This window comes from Trichosurus vulpecula, chromosome 1, assembly GCF_011100635.1.
Source record: "Trichosurus vulpecula isolate mTriVul1 chromosome 1, mTriVul1.pri, whole genome shotgun sequence".
Taxonomy (NCBI): Eukaryota; Metazoa; Chordata; class Mammalia; order Diprotodontia; family Phalangeridae; genus Trichosurus; species Trichosurus vulpecula.
This window is the reverse complement of record NC_050573.1, coordinates 212,041,701-212,054,413: the sequence shown is the minus strand read 5'-3', so window position 1 is coordinate 212,054,413 and position 12,713 is coordinate 212,041,701. Positions and strand designations below refer to the sequence as shown.

The window sequence follows — 12,713 nt, the reverse complement described above, 5'->3', positions numbered from 1 at the left end:
CTTGGGGAGGGGTGGTGAAGAAAACCTGTAACTCAAAATTATGTAGAACTGAATGTTGTAAACTAAAAATAAAAAAATCTCAAAAAAAAGAAATTTTGTAGCATTTAATAAATTCTTTTCTTGTGCTGTAATTATTTTAGATTAGAGGCTCCTCTTTAAACCACTCTGGTTAACTTCTCTTTCTACATTTTGTTTCATTTTAAAACATCTTTTACAATTCTCACAACTATAACCTCAACCTAAAACCTCCGATGAGTACCTTATCTGACAATCTTCTCATTTATGCCTCCAACCAGAATAGATGGTATTTAGATTCTGCCTAGATGGAAACCAGTTTGCCCAGGTAGCATTGTCAGGTTTCATTAGAGATTTATGAACAAAATTTTAAAATTTAGCCTTATGCCAGTAAGTTCATTTTTATCATCATTGTATTATTTAAAGAAGTCAAAAGCATTCATAAGACTCATGTAACACTATTTCTTTTGTTATGCATCCACTTGGTGCTCATTCTGGTAATTTCTTAAAACTTTGAAAAAGATACTATTTTACTATGGGAATGAGTCATAACTTTATCCTGGCATAAGGTCGTCCACTGTTAGAATCCAACCTCCACTTCCACCCCTGTTTCATGTTACACACTTTCATTTATTTATATTCCAACTAAACTAGTCTACTAGCTGTTTCCAGAATGTAGCATAACATCTTCTGTTTCTATATACATCCACACAGGCCACCCATTAGTCTTTGAACTACTTCCTCTTGACCTTTCTTCAGAGTCCTTCCCTGCCTTAAAGGATCAGGTGGCACATCTTCTTGAAGCCTTCTCTGATCTTCCCAGCTGAAAGTGTCCTATCCCATCTTAAATTTTACCAAAGCCCAGAACTAATTGAGTCCAGAGACGAATGCTAAGAAATACAGGAAGGATTTGTTTATTGGAAATTATCATGGACCCAGAGGAAGATTGAAAAATGGAAAGGATGGTATAATCATAGACTTAGAGCTGAAAGGGACCTTAAAGGTCATTCTAGTCCAACCCCAAATGCTGCTCAAGGTGGATTGAATATCAGTAAGTGATTTTCTTCTGTTTTCTCTTCTAAAGAGAATGATCTTTGGATTTAGAAGGATGGAACAAAAATGGTTAACAGGGAGTTGAAACTCAACATAAGCGAAGAGAAGCTAAGTACTTAATTGCTCTCAATGAGATAAAATTACAAGGACCAGATGAATTACATCTTAAGCTAGTGAAAAGCTTGGCAGATGTGATTATCAGTGGCTGTTGTTGATCGGTCAAAGATTTGGAGAAATGCAGAGAAATCATAGGATTGGAAAAAGGACAATGCTCTGCTTATCAAAAGAGAGAAGAGGGTAGAGTGTGAAAACTATTAGCAAATGAAATTAATTTCAGAAAAGATTCTAGAAAAAATATTAAAAGGATGTATTTGTAAGGATATAGAAAGAAAGCAGTAATCACTGAGAAACAATAGAGGTTCAAGATTAGGTTATGTCTATATAGTTTTTTGGACAAAGGAACTAGATTGGGAGATCAGAGGAATGTTGTAAATACAGTATACTTATGTTTTAACAGAACATTTAACAAAATTTTTGTGCTCTCTTTAGAGATTGCCATTTCCTTCTCTAGCTCATTTTACGGATGAGAAACTGAGGTTAAGTGACTTGCCTAGGGTGGCACAGCTAGAAAGTGTCTGAGGCAGGATTTGAACTCAGAAAGATGAGTCTTCTTGACTCCAGGCCCAGTGCACTATCTACTGTGCTACCTGTCTGTATACGTACATATATGTACACACACATACACATATGTGCAGAGAGAGTATATGCTTCTACATCCGTGTATTATCTCCATAATAGAACATAAATTTCTTGAGGTAAGAGACCATTTGTCTTTCCTACCCATAGCAATAGTGGCTACCACATAGTAGTTGCTTAGTAAATAATGGAAACTGAAGTTTTAATAAAGATAAACATAAATTTATACACTTCAGATAATCAGTTTCAAAGATACTGGGTGAGAGAGAAGTAACTTTACAGAAGTTGGTATGAAAAAAGGTCCAGGGATTTTGGAGTAGAATGTAAGATCAAAATGAGTTAACGGTATGACTCAAACAGCCAAAAAGCTCAGAGTATTCCAGGTGACATTAAGAAAAGCAGTATCTAGAACTAGTGAGGTTATAGTCTCACTGTATTCTGCCCTTATGAGATCACATTTGGAGACCTGTGTTCAAGTTTGGGTGCCACATTTTAGAGAGGCTCTCACATATGAGATAATGGCCAGAATTAGGATGGAATAGAAGGCTTTGCCATAGAAAGATCAATCAAAACACTTCACAATATTTAGCCTGGAGAAAACAAGATATGAGAACATGATAGCTATCTTCAAGTACTGCAGGGGTTGTCATTCAGAGAGCGGGCTTGTTCTAGTTAGTCATAGAGAGAAGCAGAAGAAAGTATTGTAGGAGTCCTAGAGAGGCAAAGTTAGGCTTGCTGTGTGGAAAAACTTCTTAACAATTCCAACTGTGCAGAATTTGAATGGTCTGCCTCAGGAGGTAACAGACTCCTTACTTTTTACTTGTTGGGAGGGATGCTGTGGAAGGTTAGGATTGGAGAAGATAACTTCTGAAGTTCTTTTCCAATCTAGAATTTTGTTATTCCTAGAGCATTTTAGTTTTCTTCTTTGCCTCCAAACTCTTGCTTGTAGTTTACCTGCATTTCTGTTAGATTCTACTCCTCCACACCCTTACTCCTGAGGAAAACGTAAACTCCTTGAAAATAACAGGTACTTTACTATTTCTAACTCTGTTCTCGGTACCACTTAGTCAAGTCTCTTATACACAATAAGCAATTATTTGTAGTTCTATATACTCATTCTTTTAATATTTGGTGAAAGTGTTAAAATTGGAACACTTAAATTTAAATCAAAGCCCATCATTTAATTTACATATACGTATATACATGTACATATATCTCTATATAACTCTGTGAACAAAAATAGCAGAGTTGAAATGCCAGTTAATTGAGAAAAAGCTAAGTAATGAAGTACCTAATGTTTTAATCAACAGAGCCATGTGAACTACATCCTAAAATACTTAAAGAAATGGCACATGTGATTGTAAGATGATGACCTTTGATGTTTATATATACATAGTATATCCTAAAAGTCAGTGTAATTTTGAGCTTTTAATAACAGAAAACTGAACAGACTTTGAGACCCACTGTGTATGTGTGGTGTGCATATGTGTGTATGTGTGTATATCAAAGTTTCTTTTTGAAAAAGTAGCCAACTTTTAAATAATATATCTCTTTTTCCCCAACCCTCAACAATCCAGAAAAAAGTGTTATTAGTCCTAGTACTGGAAGGAATTACAAGAGGGTCTTAAGTAATAATCAGATAGTCTGATTCAGACTATAGAAAAAAAAAAAGCACTGTATTGGGAGGCCCTTTCATGGAAGTCCAACTCTGATGTCTCATCGGGGTGTGGCAAAACTCAAAATTTTAAGAGATGATGCAGCAAAATGCAAGCTCTGACAAGTATCCCCAAATTGGGGAGGATTCAAGGGCATGGTCTGTTTGTTGTCAGAGGAATAGCCTAAATCAATATGGAGAGGTTCATTACCAGGGGGTTGGCCAATCCAATTCAATTTAATTCAACAAGAATTTGTTAAGTGACTACTTTGCTAGCCACTGGAGATACAGAGATGAGCAGGAAAAACAATTCTTTCCCTAAAGGAACAAAAATCTACTCAGAAGGGAGGGTACAACTTTCTCAAAGAAAAGTAAATACAAGAATATTTTAGGAGGGAAAAAATGGTCACAAGGTGGGGGAATCAGGAAAAAACTTCTCTTAGGAGGCAGCACCAGCACTAGATCTTGAAGGAAACTAAGGCCACCAGGTGATTTTATTTATTTTTTTATTTATTTTATCAGAGGAACCAAGAAATATACAAAACCACAAAATAGCCTTCAGTCCTGTACACTTTGCTTCTGCAATGATGATTGGAGTGTGCCTCAGATGAAGGCAGAGTTTTTAGGATTTCACCATTCTTAGTAGGTAGGTGGTACAATGGATAGGGCAATAGGCCTAGAGCAGGCCTGCACAACCTGCGGGCCCACCAAAGGATTTCAGGTGGCCTGAGAAAAATGTAGAGGACATTTTTTGAGGGCTGCCTGAAATCCTTTGGTGGGGGAGCTCACAGGTTGTGCAGGTCTGGCCTAGAGTTAGGAAGACGCGATTTCAAATCCAGCCTCAGACACTTACTAGCTCTGTGATACTGGGCAAATCACTTGACCTCTGTTTGCCTCAGTTTCCTCATCTGTAAAATGGAGATAATAATAGCACCTGTCTCCCAGGGTTGTTGTAAGGGTTAATGAGATAGTGATCGTAAAGTGTTTAGCTCACTGTCTGACATATAGTAAGCACTAGTTGCCAAGAAAGTATTGATCTGCGCTGGTAGAAGTAGTTTCCCCATCCTGGAGTTCCCTATGCCAATGAAATTATGGTTCCCATCCCATCTCTTCTCTTAATGTGCAATCTTTGTCAAATGAGTTGATATATCACTGAACAACTACATTGGGCATGTCTATATTGACTTTTTTCCAACAAAACCAGAAGACATGAGGAAATTTCAGCTATATGGAAGGAAAGAAGATGACACATAGAAGATAGGAATGGACCTTATAACTTCTTTAGTCTAATCTCCTCATTTTATAAAGATTTGCTCAACAGTATTCAAGTAGTAAGGAGCTGAGCAAGGGCTTGTACCCATTTCTCTAACTCCAAGCATACTATATACGGAGTCAAAGAAATTGGGTTTGCCACATGACATGGTGTGAAAGGCCAGGCAAATCATTTAGCCTCTTAGGGTCTCAGTTTTCTTTTTCTTTTAATCTTTTTTTGTGGAGGGGGGAAGGCAGGGCAATTGGGGTTAAGTGACTTGCCCAAGGTCACACAGCTAGTAAGTGTGTCAAATGTCTGAGGCCGGATTTGAACTCAGGTCCTCCTGTCTCCAAAGCCTGTGCTCTACTCACTGCACCACCTAGCTGCCTAGGGTCTCAGTTTTTTAATCTAATATGAAAGGGTTAGAGTAGAGGCCCTCTAAGGTCCTCTCTCATTCTGGATTTATTTTACCACTACATTTCACTGCCTCTCACTTTACAGATTTGCTTTTTTCCTCCAGAAAGCCAAATAAAGGGGTTGGCAGAATTGCTGTCACTTTGATGTTCAAGGACAACAAAAACTTTATTTAAGGGGACTCTGTCATTTCATCTTGTAGTTCTCAAATCATGATAAGTGTATCTGCAGTTTATGTTACAACTTTTTTTTTTTCGAAAGATGAAGAATAAGAGAAATTCTATGAAGAAATCTCTAAGATCCTCCAAACTAGGTAAACTTTCAAAAACATTTAATGACTTAGATGCAAAGATGGGCAAAGAGGACAATGACAGAAACCATGTTGGGAAATATAGTTTGGAGATTAGGAAAAGAGGCCAAAGACTTTCTGTGTGCTTGGAAGTTTTACATTTGTATATTATGAATATTTCCTTCAAGAATATCTTAAGGTGCTACATGTTGTGAGCACCTCATCATATCAGAAGAAGTGAAAAAGTCTTTCTGGACAGGAAACAAGTGGCTAGAGATATAGCAGTCATTTCAGTTGTCTGGGCTACTTAGACAAAGGACGATTAAAGGAAAAGTCATAGTAAAATCCAAACTAGAAAAGAAGACAATGAGAAGATACCATGGGCAGTTACAGCATCTTCAACTGAATGTGTTTAATTAAACAGACATTTGACTCTGAAACATGGGAAATGACAAAAATAAACACTTTGGTTGCATTGCTCTTTTACAGAATTCTTTAACCAATACAAAGTATACCATGTATTTTCATTGGATACATGGTTTCATTGATAAAGACTTGACCTGTAGTTCAGATCACAACCCATCTACATGCCTCATTGTAGGTGATTCTTGTACAGGTCCTTCCATAAACCCTCATAGAGCACCTATCCAATGTGCTGAAGGTCTTCCTCTATGAAATAGTCTTTAAAATAATACAGAAGTACTAGGGAAGCACTAAAACCTTTGCTCTTGCTACATGATTCACCTACTTCCTTTCCTTAGTATAGCTTTCTTGAATGATATATTTTATGCCATATTTTTGCACACAAGTCATCACTGGTAATATGATGCTGTCTATATATGCCTACCATTGCCTTTTGGATTGCCCACTATGTTGTATCTTTGGAGATTAAAATGTCCTATGATTTATTGCCATATAGCATTACATGAAGAAATGATAAAATTTTGGTTTTTGGGGGGCTGGTATATGTCTGAATACGGTAGCAGCATGAGATAATTGAGAATACTGTACAGTTTCACAAATATAGCCCAGCTTGCTCTCCTCTTTCCTTTCAAATCTGGGCTCAAATCACTGTCCATTTGTACTGAATGTCTGTTTAAGATATATTTACTAGTTGAATAATGTAATGCAGTACCTATCCAAATGCATAACATAATTTGGACAATAAGCATTTCTTATCCATTTGATTTTTCCTTCATAGGAAGAAGTCTATAATAGCTTAGAAACTGTTTGAACTTGTAGACATTTGATCTCCTTTTAAGTGGGGAGAAATGGCAGACAAGAGCAACACCAGATTAAAGTTAAAGCTCGTTTGCTAAGCATTTTATGGAGGAGGATGACAGAAGTTTTTGAGCAGTATCACTGAATAATACTGGGAAAAGTAGTTGCAGGCAAAAGGAAATATAGAGAGCCAGCTAAGTTATAACATTCAGGTGGTATCTGTAGTTAAAATTGGAAAGAAGGCAAAAAGCAGATATGAAACGTTTCAAGAATGATCTATTCTCATCAACAATGATTAAATCTTGGCTCTTTTACTACCTGCCTGTGGGATGCTGGGCAATTTATTTAATCTCTCTTGGTCCCAGTTTCTTCCTCTGTAAATCAAGGGATTGTACTAAATGGTCTGTGAGGTCCCACCCAACTTTAGATCCATCTTTTTTTTTTTTTTGCAGTATCCCCTCCTTGAGCACTCTTCCAACCCCACTGACACTGATGGGTTAGATCCCTAGAAGGAAGCTGACAACTAACTCCCTCAAAGTTCTAGGGGGATAATCTTGAGGGGCTGGGTTTACTCACTAGTAAGTGTATTTCCATTGATTATCAGCCAGAGTTAATTAGTATTTAGAAACATGTACTAATGTGTTACAGTGAAAACAATTGGTTAAAAAAAATGTGTTTTGTTTTTTTTTTATGTTCAAAGCCTCGAGCATACTTTCCAACACGTATACGTAGAGTCCAGAAAAAGAATGGGCTTAAATTTATAACATGATGGTAATAAGGCACATGTGTAGATGGTATTTGTGTCTAGAGGATAATCTCAAAAATCCTATGTATTGGAAGGCCTTTTTTGAGTCCATAGCCCTCATTATTTTCTTGTTTAAGGGACAATGGACCTAGAAGCTACTTCTTTCCCCAGGTGGCTATCTTTCTGTATTTGTGTTTTTGTTTTTCCTTTGTGTGTATCTCTAGTGTTGGATGCATTGCCTCTCATTGATTGTGTTTCCAATATCATCATCAATTTGGGGGAGGGGTTAACTCTCTTTCTGGACTGCACTTACTAATTTTCCTTGGTGGGGTGATGGGACCTGGACCCCTAAAAGGAAAAGATCATGTCTTTGCCCTGAACTTTCCCATACTGGCATTTTGCCTGAGGCATCTGGCCTATCTTCAGTCTAAAATAGGATCCTCCTGGCTCAGTTTTCCCAATGTGTTCTTGTGAAATGTTACCCACCTAGCCATTCCTGAGTCTGGCTATGAGGTGGAATTGACGGATCATGTCCCTGCTTTATCCTTTTATAGCAAATTTCTATAATCATAGCAAATGGTCAGTAAAAAATATGAGCACAAGGCAGTTATGTGAGATCTTGCTGTTTTGACTTGAATGTGTTGTCATTCCATATCCCAAACAACTGGGTAAATTAATACTTGGCCTTGTCATCTGCCTGCCTGTGTAGTCATGTGACTGAAATTTAAATCAGAAACATCTTCAGTTTGATTTGGAGAAGAGAGTTCCAGTGCAATAGATTTTCTTAGAGGGAGGTAACCTATAGAAAAAGGGATATTTGGCTTAGTCATCCTCTCAAGTCTTTTGTTATAATTAGAGTAAAAGTCAGTCTCTGGCAAATTCATTTGTGTAACTATTGAGCCCAGGGGTGGAAAACTTCTACCTGCCAAAGTGTTGTTACTTCCTAGTAGCATCTGAACTTCCAAAAGGAATTGGAATCAGAGTGGAAACTTTTGGGAAAGTAACAAGATCAGATAATCCTGTGTGTTAAATGTGAATGATTCTAATGAGGTTCTTGCTTTCTTTGTTTGTTTCCCTCATTCTGACATCACTTTTAATTCTCCCTATATTTGGGCCCTACATATTGAACTCGCTTGTCAGACTTGCTTGTCAGATTTGTGTTTTCCAGACTCTGGACCACTCAGATAGCAAAGAATGGGTACCAGCCCATGTCTACCCATTGTTCCCTGGATGCAGCCTATGCTTGGGTTTGAGTCAACCTCTTCCCAGGAACCCCCTAGAGGCAGGAACAGCTCTCCAGCCCTTGCCAGCAGGAAGCAGCTTCAGAAACCAAGACTTTTGCCCCTTGCTCCAAAAAATTTTGGGTCCCATTTGTTTGAGGGGGGAACGATGGGGTGATGGGACCAGGTCTCCTAAAAAGAAAAGACCATGTCTTTGCCCTGAACTTTCCCACACTGGCAATTTTCCTGAGGCATCTGGCCCATCACAGCCCACCTAGATACTCAATAATCCTCTTAACTGCCTTTTTACAGTGGCTCTCAGACAACCTAACCATACGTGGCCCACCCCAGACCATTTACCATTCCTTAATCCCATCTAAACCCTTTCTCTGTTGCCCCTGGGCCACCCCAGGCCATTTACCACTTCTTAATGCCATCCAGATCTTCTCACTGTCTTTTCTTATAAGTACCAATCTTACCCCCATTAAATTGCTCAGATTCATTTAGAATCTAGCCTGTTCCTATTGGTGTCACAAATAAACCTTGCTATTCTGACTGAAAGAAGGCTTGATTGGTCAAATTCTCTCGAAGCAGACCCCCCCCCCCCCTTGTATCCTTACATTTTGGTTCCGAAGACGAGTGCTGAATCCAACAAAGATTAGGTAGACAATGGCTCCCAAGGGACCTCCTAAGGTTGGGGCAACCACGGGGACCCACCACCAGTAGTCTCCTGCTGTGAAAACTTCTTTGCCCCAGCCTGCTATGGATGTGAAGATCCTTGGGGGCAGGTCCCTGGTTGGGTTGATGGCGTAACCCGTGTTCATGCCCAGTGACAGTCCTATTGTGACCACGAGGATACCTATGACCAAAGCGTGGGTCCCTTGTAGAGCTGGGCTGTTCTTTTTGTCACCAATGACCAACAGGCATAGCTGGAGTAGTCCAGTTATGTATAGCTCATCTATGAATCCCCTCCACAGAGACATGTGTGAGGCAGGGTAAGTAGCAAAGATGCCTGCAGTTGCCTGGGGTCCAGTTACTGTCAAATTCCCGTCTGTGAACCGTAAGAGTGCCCCGTAGTAGAGGCCATATATGGTAACCGATGCTAAGAAGGATCCAAAGCACTGTCCCATTGCGTAGACAGGAAATTTCTTCCAGGGTGTCTGACCCAGGACACAGTTTGAGAAGGTAACAGCACTGTTCATGTGGGCACCAGAGATTCCCCCAGCCACGTGGATCCCCATGGCAACCCCAAAGCCAAATCCCAAGTTGATGGTGAGGTATGTCCCATAATTACTGCCTCCCAGAACCTTCTGGGCCACAGACCCCAAACCAAACACCATCATGACATATGTACTTAAGAATTCAGCCAAGAATTCTTGTATCATGTCTCCCTGAAAAGCTTCTTGCATGAGCTGCATCATATCACTAGATGTTTGTATTGTCCTTAAGGGTCGGTTTCTGGGTTGAACGTATCTTTGTGGAGAGGTGGACGCCATCGTGTAACTACTTCTACTCCTGTAAGTCTGAGCCTGCTGTGAGCTCAGTTCCAGTCTTCCACTTCTGTGTTCTCAGTTTGCATAGAGAGGAACTCTGGAGTTATAGCTAGTACCCCCAGAATTGGGTCTTCCATAGAGAGGGCTCTCCCTGGTGTGCCTTGGCCTGTGGTGCTTAGGCTCAGGAAGCCAGAGCAGGTTTGGTCCTTCCTGTCTTCTGTTTCCTTTCTACACTTGCCCAAGATCCAGTGCCTTTTAGACACACAAATAGGAGGGAGGCCCTGTCCTAGCTGCTTCTCTGGGGGAGGATCAGCAGGACAGAGATACTAATAGCTGCTCATAAGACATATTAAACAACCAGGCAGCCAAAATAACATGGCTTCAGAAGCTAGCACTAGCTTTTCCACTTTCTCCCTAAAGAGGGGGTCCAGGTACTGTGAAAACAAAATACCAAGGAAAACAGTTTCCCATACCTCCCTTTGTGAGGTCAGTATTATTGACCTGTGCTTAGGCTGAGGTCATAAAATCACAGCACTTGAGCCTTCAGGGACCTCAGATGTCAAGTAGATCTCATACAGAAACAAAACTACCCTCTACAAATTTCTCCTCAGACTGTTTGAAGAAGACCTCCAGTCAGAAGAAACTCATCATCCCCTGAGCCAGCCCATTTCACTTTTGGACAGCTCTAAGCACTAGGATAATTTGATAACTCTAGTTATTTGGGGACAGCTAATGGGTGTAGTAGATAGAGTGCTTGGCCTAGGATCAGGAAGACTCATCTTCCTGAGTTCAAATCTGACCTCAGACACTTAGTAGCTTTGTGATCCTGGGCAAGATACTTAACCCTGTTTGCCTCAGTTTCCTCATCTGTAATATTACCTGGGGAAGGAAATGGCAAACTACTAAAGTATCTTTGCTGAGAAAACCCCAAATGGGGTCCTGAAGAGTTGGATACAACCAAGGTTATACAGATAGCACATGGCAGAGATAGTAACATTGGAACCCAGGTCTTCTGGTTCTACCATGTCCTGCTACCTATTCTACATCTCAAAACCCCTTGACATTATTTCACCCCTCCTTTGCTCTGATGAAATGACCATGTCTTTGCCCTGAGCTTTTCTATACCGGGCAATTTGCCCGAAGCTTCCGGCCCATCACGGCCCACCTAGATGCTCAATAATCCTTTTAACTGTTCTTTCCCTATGGCTCTCTGACCACTTAACTCTTTTCCTTGTCTGCATCTGGCCCACCCCAGGCCATTTACCATTCCTTAATTCCATCTAGACCCTTTCTGTTACCCTTGGGCCACCCCAGGCTATTTGCTGCTTCTTAATCCCATCCAGATCTTCTCTCTGTCTTTTCTTATATATAAGTATCAATCTTACTCTCATAATTTAATGCAATTTAGCTCAGATTCACTTAGATTCTAGCCTGCTCCTATTGTGATCACAAATAAATCTTGCTACTCTGACTGAAAGAAGGCTTGAGTGGTTGAATTCTTTCAAGGCAGACCCCCTTGTACCCTTACATTTTAGGATTCCCAGCACTCCAGACTGCAACACCCTCACCTCCTTTTCTTCATGCTCTTTGTTACAGGCATAAGGGCACACTTCCTCAGGAAGATACTGAGCCTAGAAGCTTTTGAAGCTGGACTAATTCATTGTTGGACTGAGTGCTTCTGAACTGGATTTTTAAAATATACACAGGGCTATATGCAAATCTGATTTTTTTTCAGGCAATCACAAAATATTTCCTGTTAAGCATTTTTATTTTCATCCAATGATATGAGTACTTAACTCTTCCAAGATTGATTCTTTGATTGACTCAACTGAGAAGTCTGGACCTTCTGTATTTAATTAGGGGGTGGAAGTGGACATCTACTCATAACATTCTCTTCTTAGTTAAACATTTGCTCACCTGTGCTCTTTTTGCCAAGGTCCAAAGCCCCAAAACTTTGGATAAATCTCTGTTGCCTTGGGGTGGTCCAGCATTATCTTTCATGGATTTCTTCTCCAGTGTCTTGCATTAAGGAGCCTCAGAAAAAGTCTCTGTGGGGTACAGTTAATAAACCAATTCAGAAATTAACTTTTTCTTTACTTTAAGATAAATGGTGATGCAATGTAACAAAAATATGTTTTTAAAAATTCTCATAGGTTATTGTCTGTTTTTGTACTTCCCAAAAACCTTTCCCAGCCCACAAACAATAAAGAAAAGAAAAAATAAAATAAAATCATGTTTTCCTTCCAGCAGCCAAAGTCTGGTTGTCTTTGAGCTTCCAGAACATGTTGGGCTCTTTCCACAGAAACAGTCAATTGGAATTCTCTCTCTCAGCCTTCAGGTGACAAAGTAAATGGATTTGGCTTATTATTTGTGAATTAATACTAATTCCTTGACAGAGGGATTTGTGTGAGTGTGGAGACTCTCATGTTTACCCTCTCTCATTGTGGGATCCCTCTGTTCTAGGCTCATTTGAGTATTAAGTGTTATAACAAACCAATACTCTGTCCAGGGGAGACTAGGACACTTTCTCTCCTATTCCCACAAAGAGGTTCCTCTGCTTTGGACCCAGACATACAAGCTAGGTTTAATAATAGAAAATTTCTATGGGTCCATGAAATACAGGGCACTCATTTTTTTCTCCAGGGTTCACTAAAGGGCATC

The 12,713-nt window shown here is 39.7% G+C and overlaps 1 protein-coding gene across 1 annotated transcript; it reads right to left on the bottom strand.

Moving 5' to 3' along the window:
- Positions 1-2,436: 2,436 nt before the first annotated feature.
- LOC118834783 (aquaporin-7-like) lies at positions 2,437-10,055 on the bottom strand. Its single transcript, XM_036742208.1, has 2 exons — positions 9,168-10,055; positions 2,437-2,442 (listed from the first exon to the last, which is right to left on the bottom strand). Exons 1-2 carry the CDS (start codon positions 10,053-10,055, stop codon positions 2,437-2,439), a joined length of 894 nt encoding a protein of 297 aa, XP_036598103.1.
- Positions 10,056-12,713: the final 2,658 nt, after the last annotated feature.

Coding starts and splice junctions, on each gene's coding strand:
- LOC118834783 (XM_036742208.1), bottom strand. CDS start 10,055: ATGGCGTCCACCTCTCCACAAAGATACGTTCAACCCAGAAACCGACCC.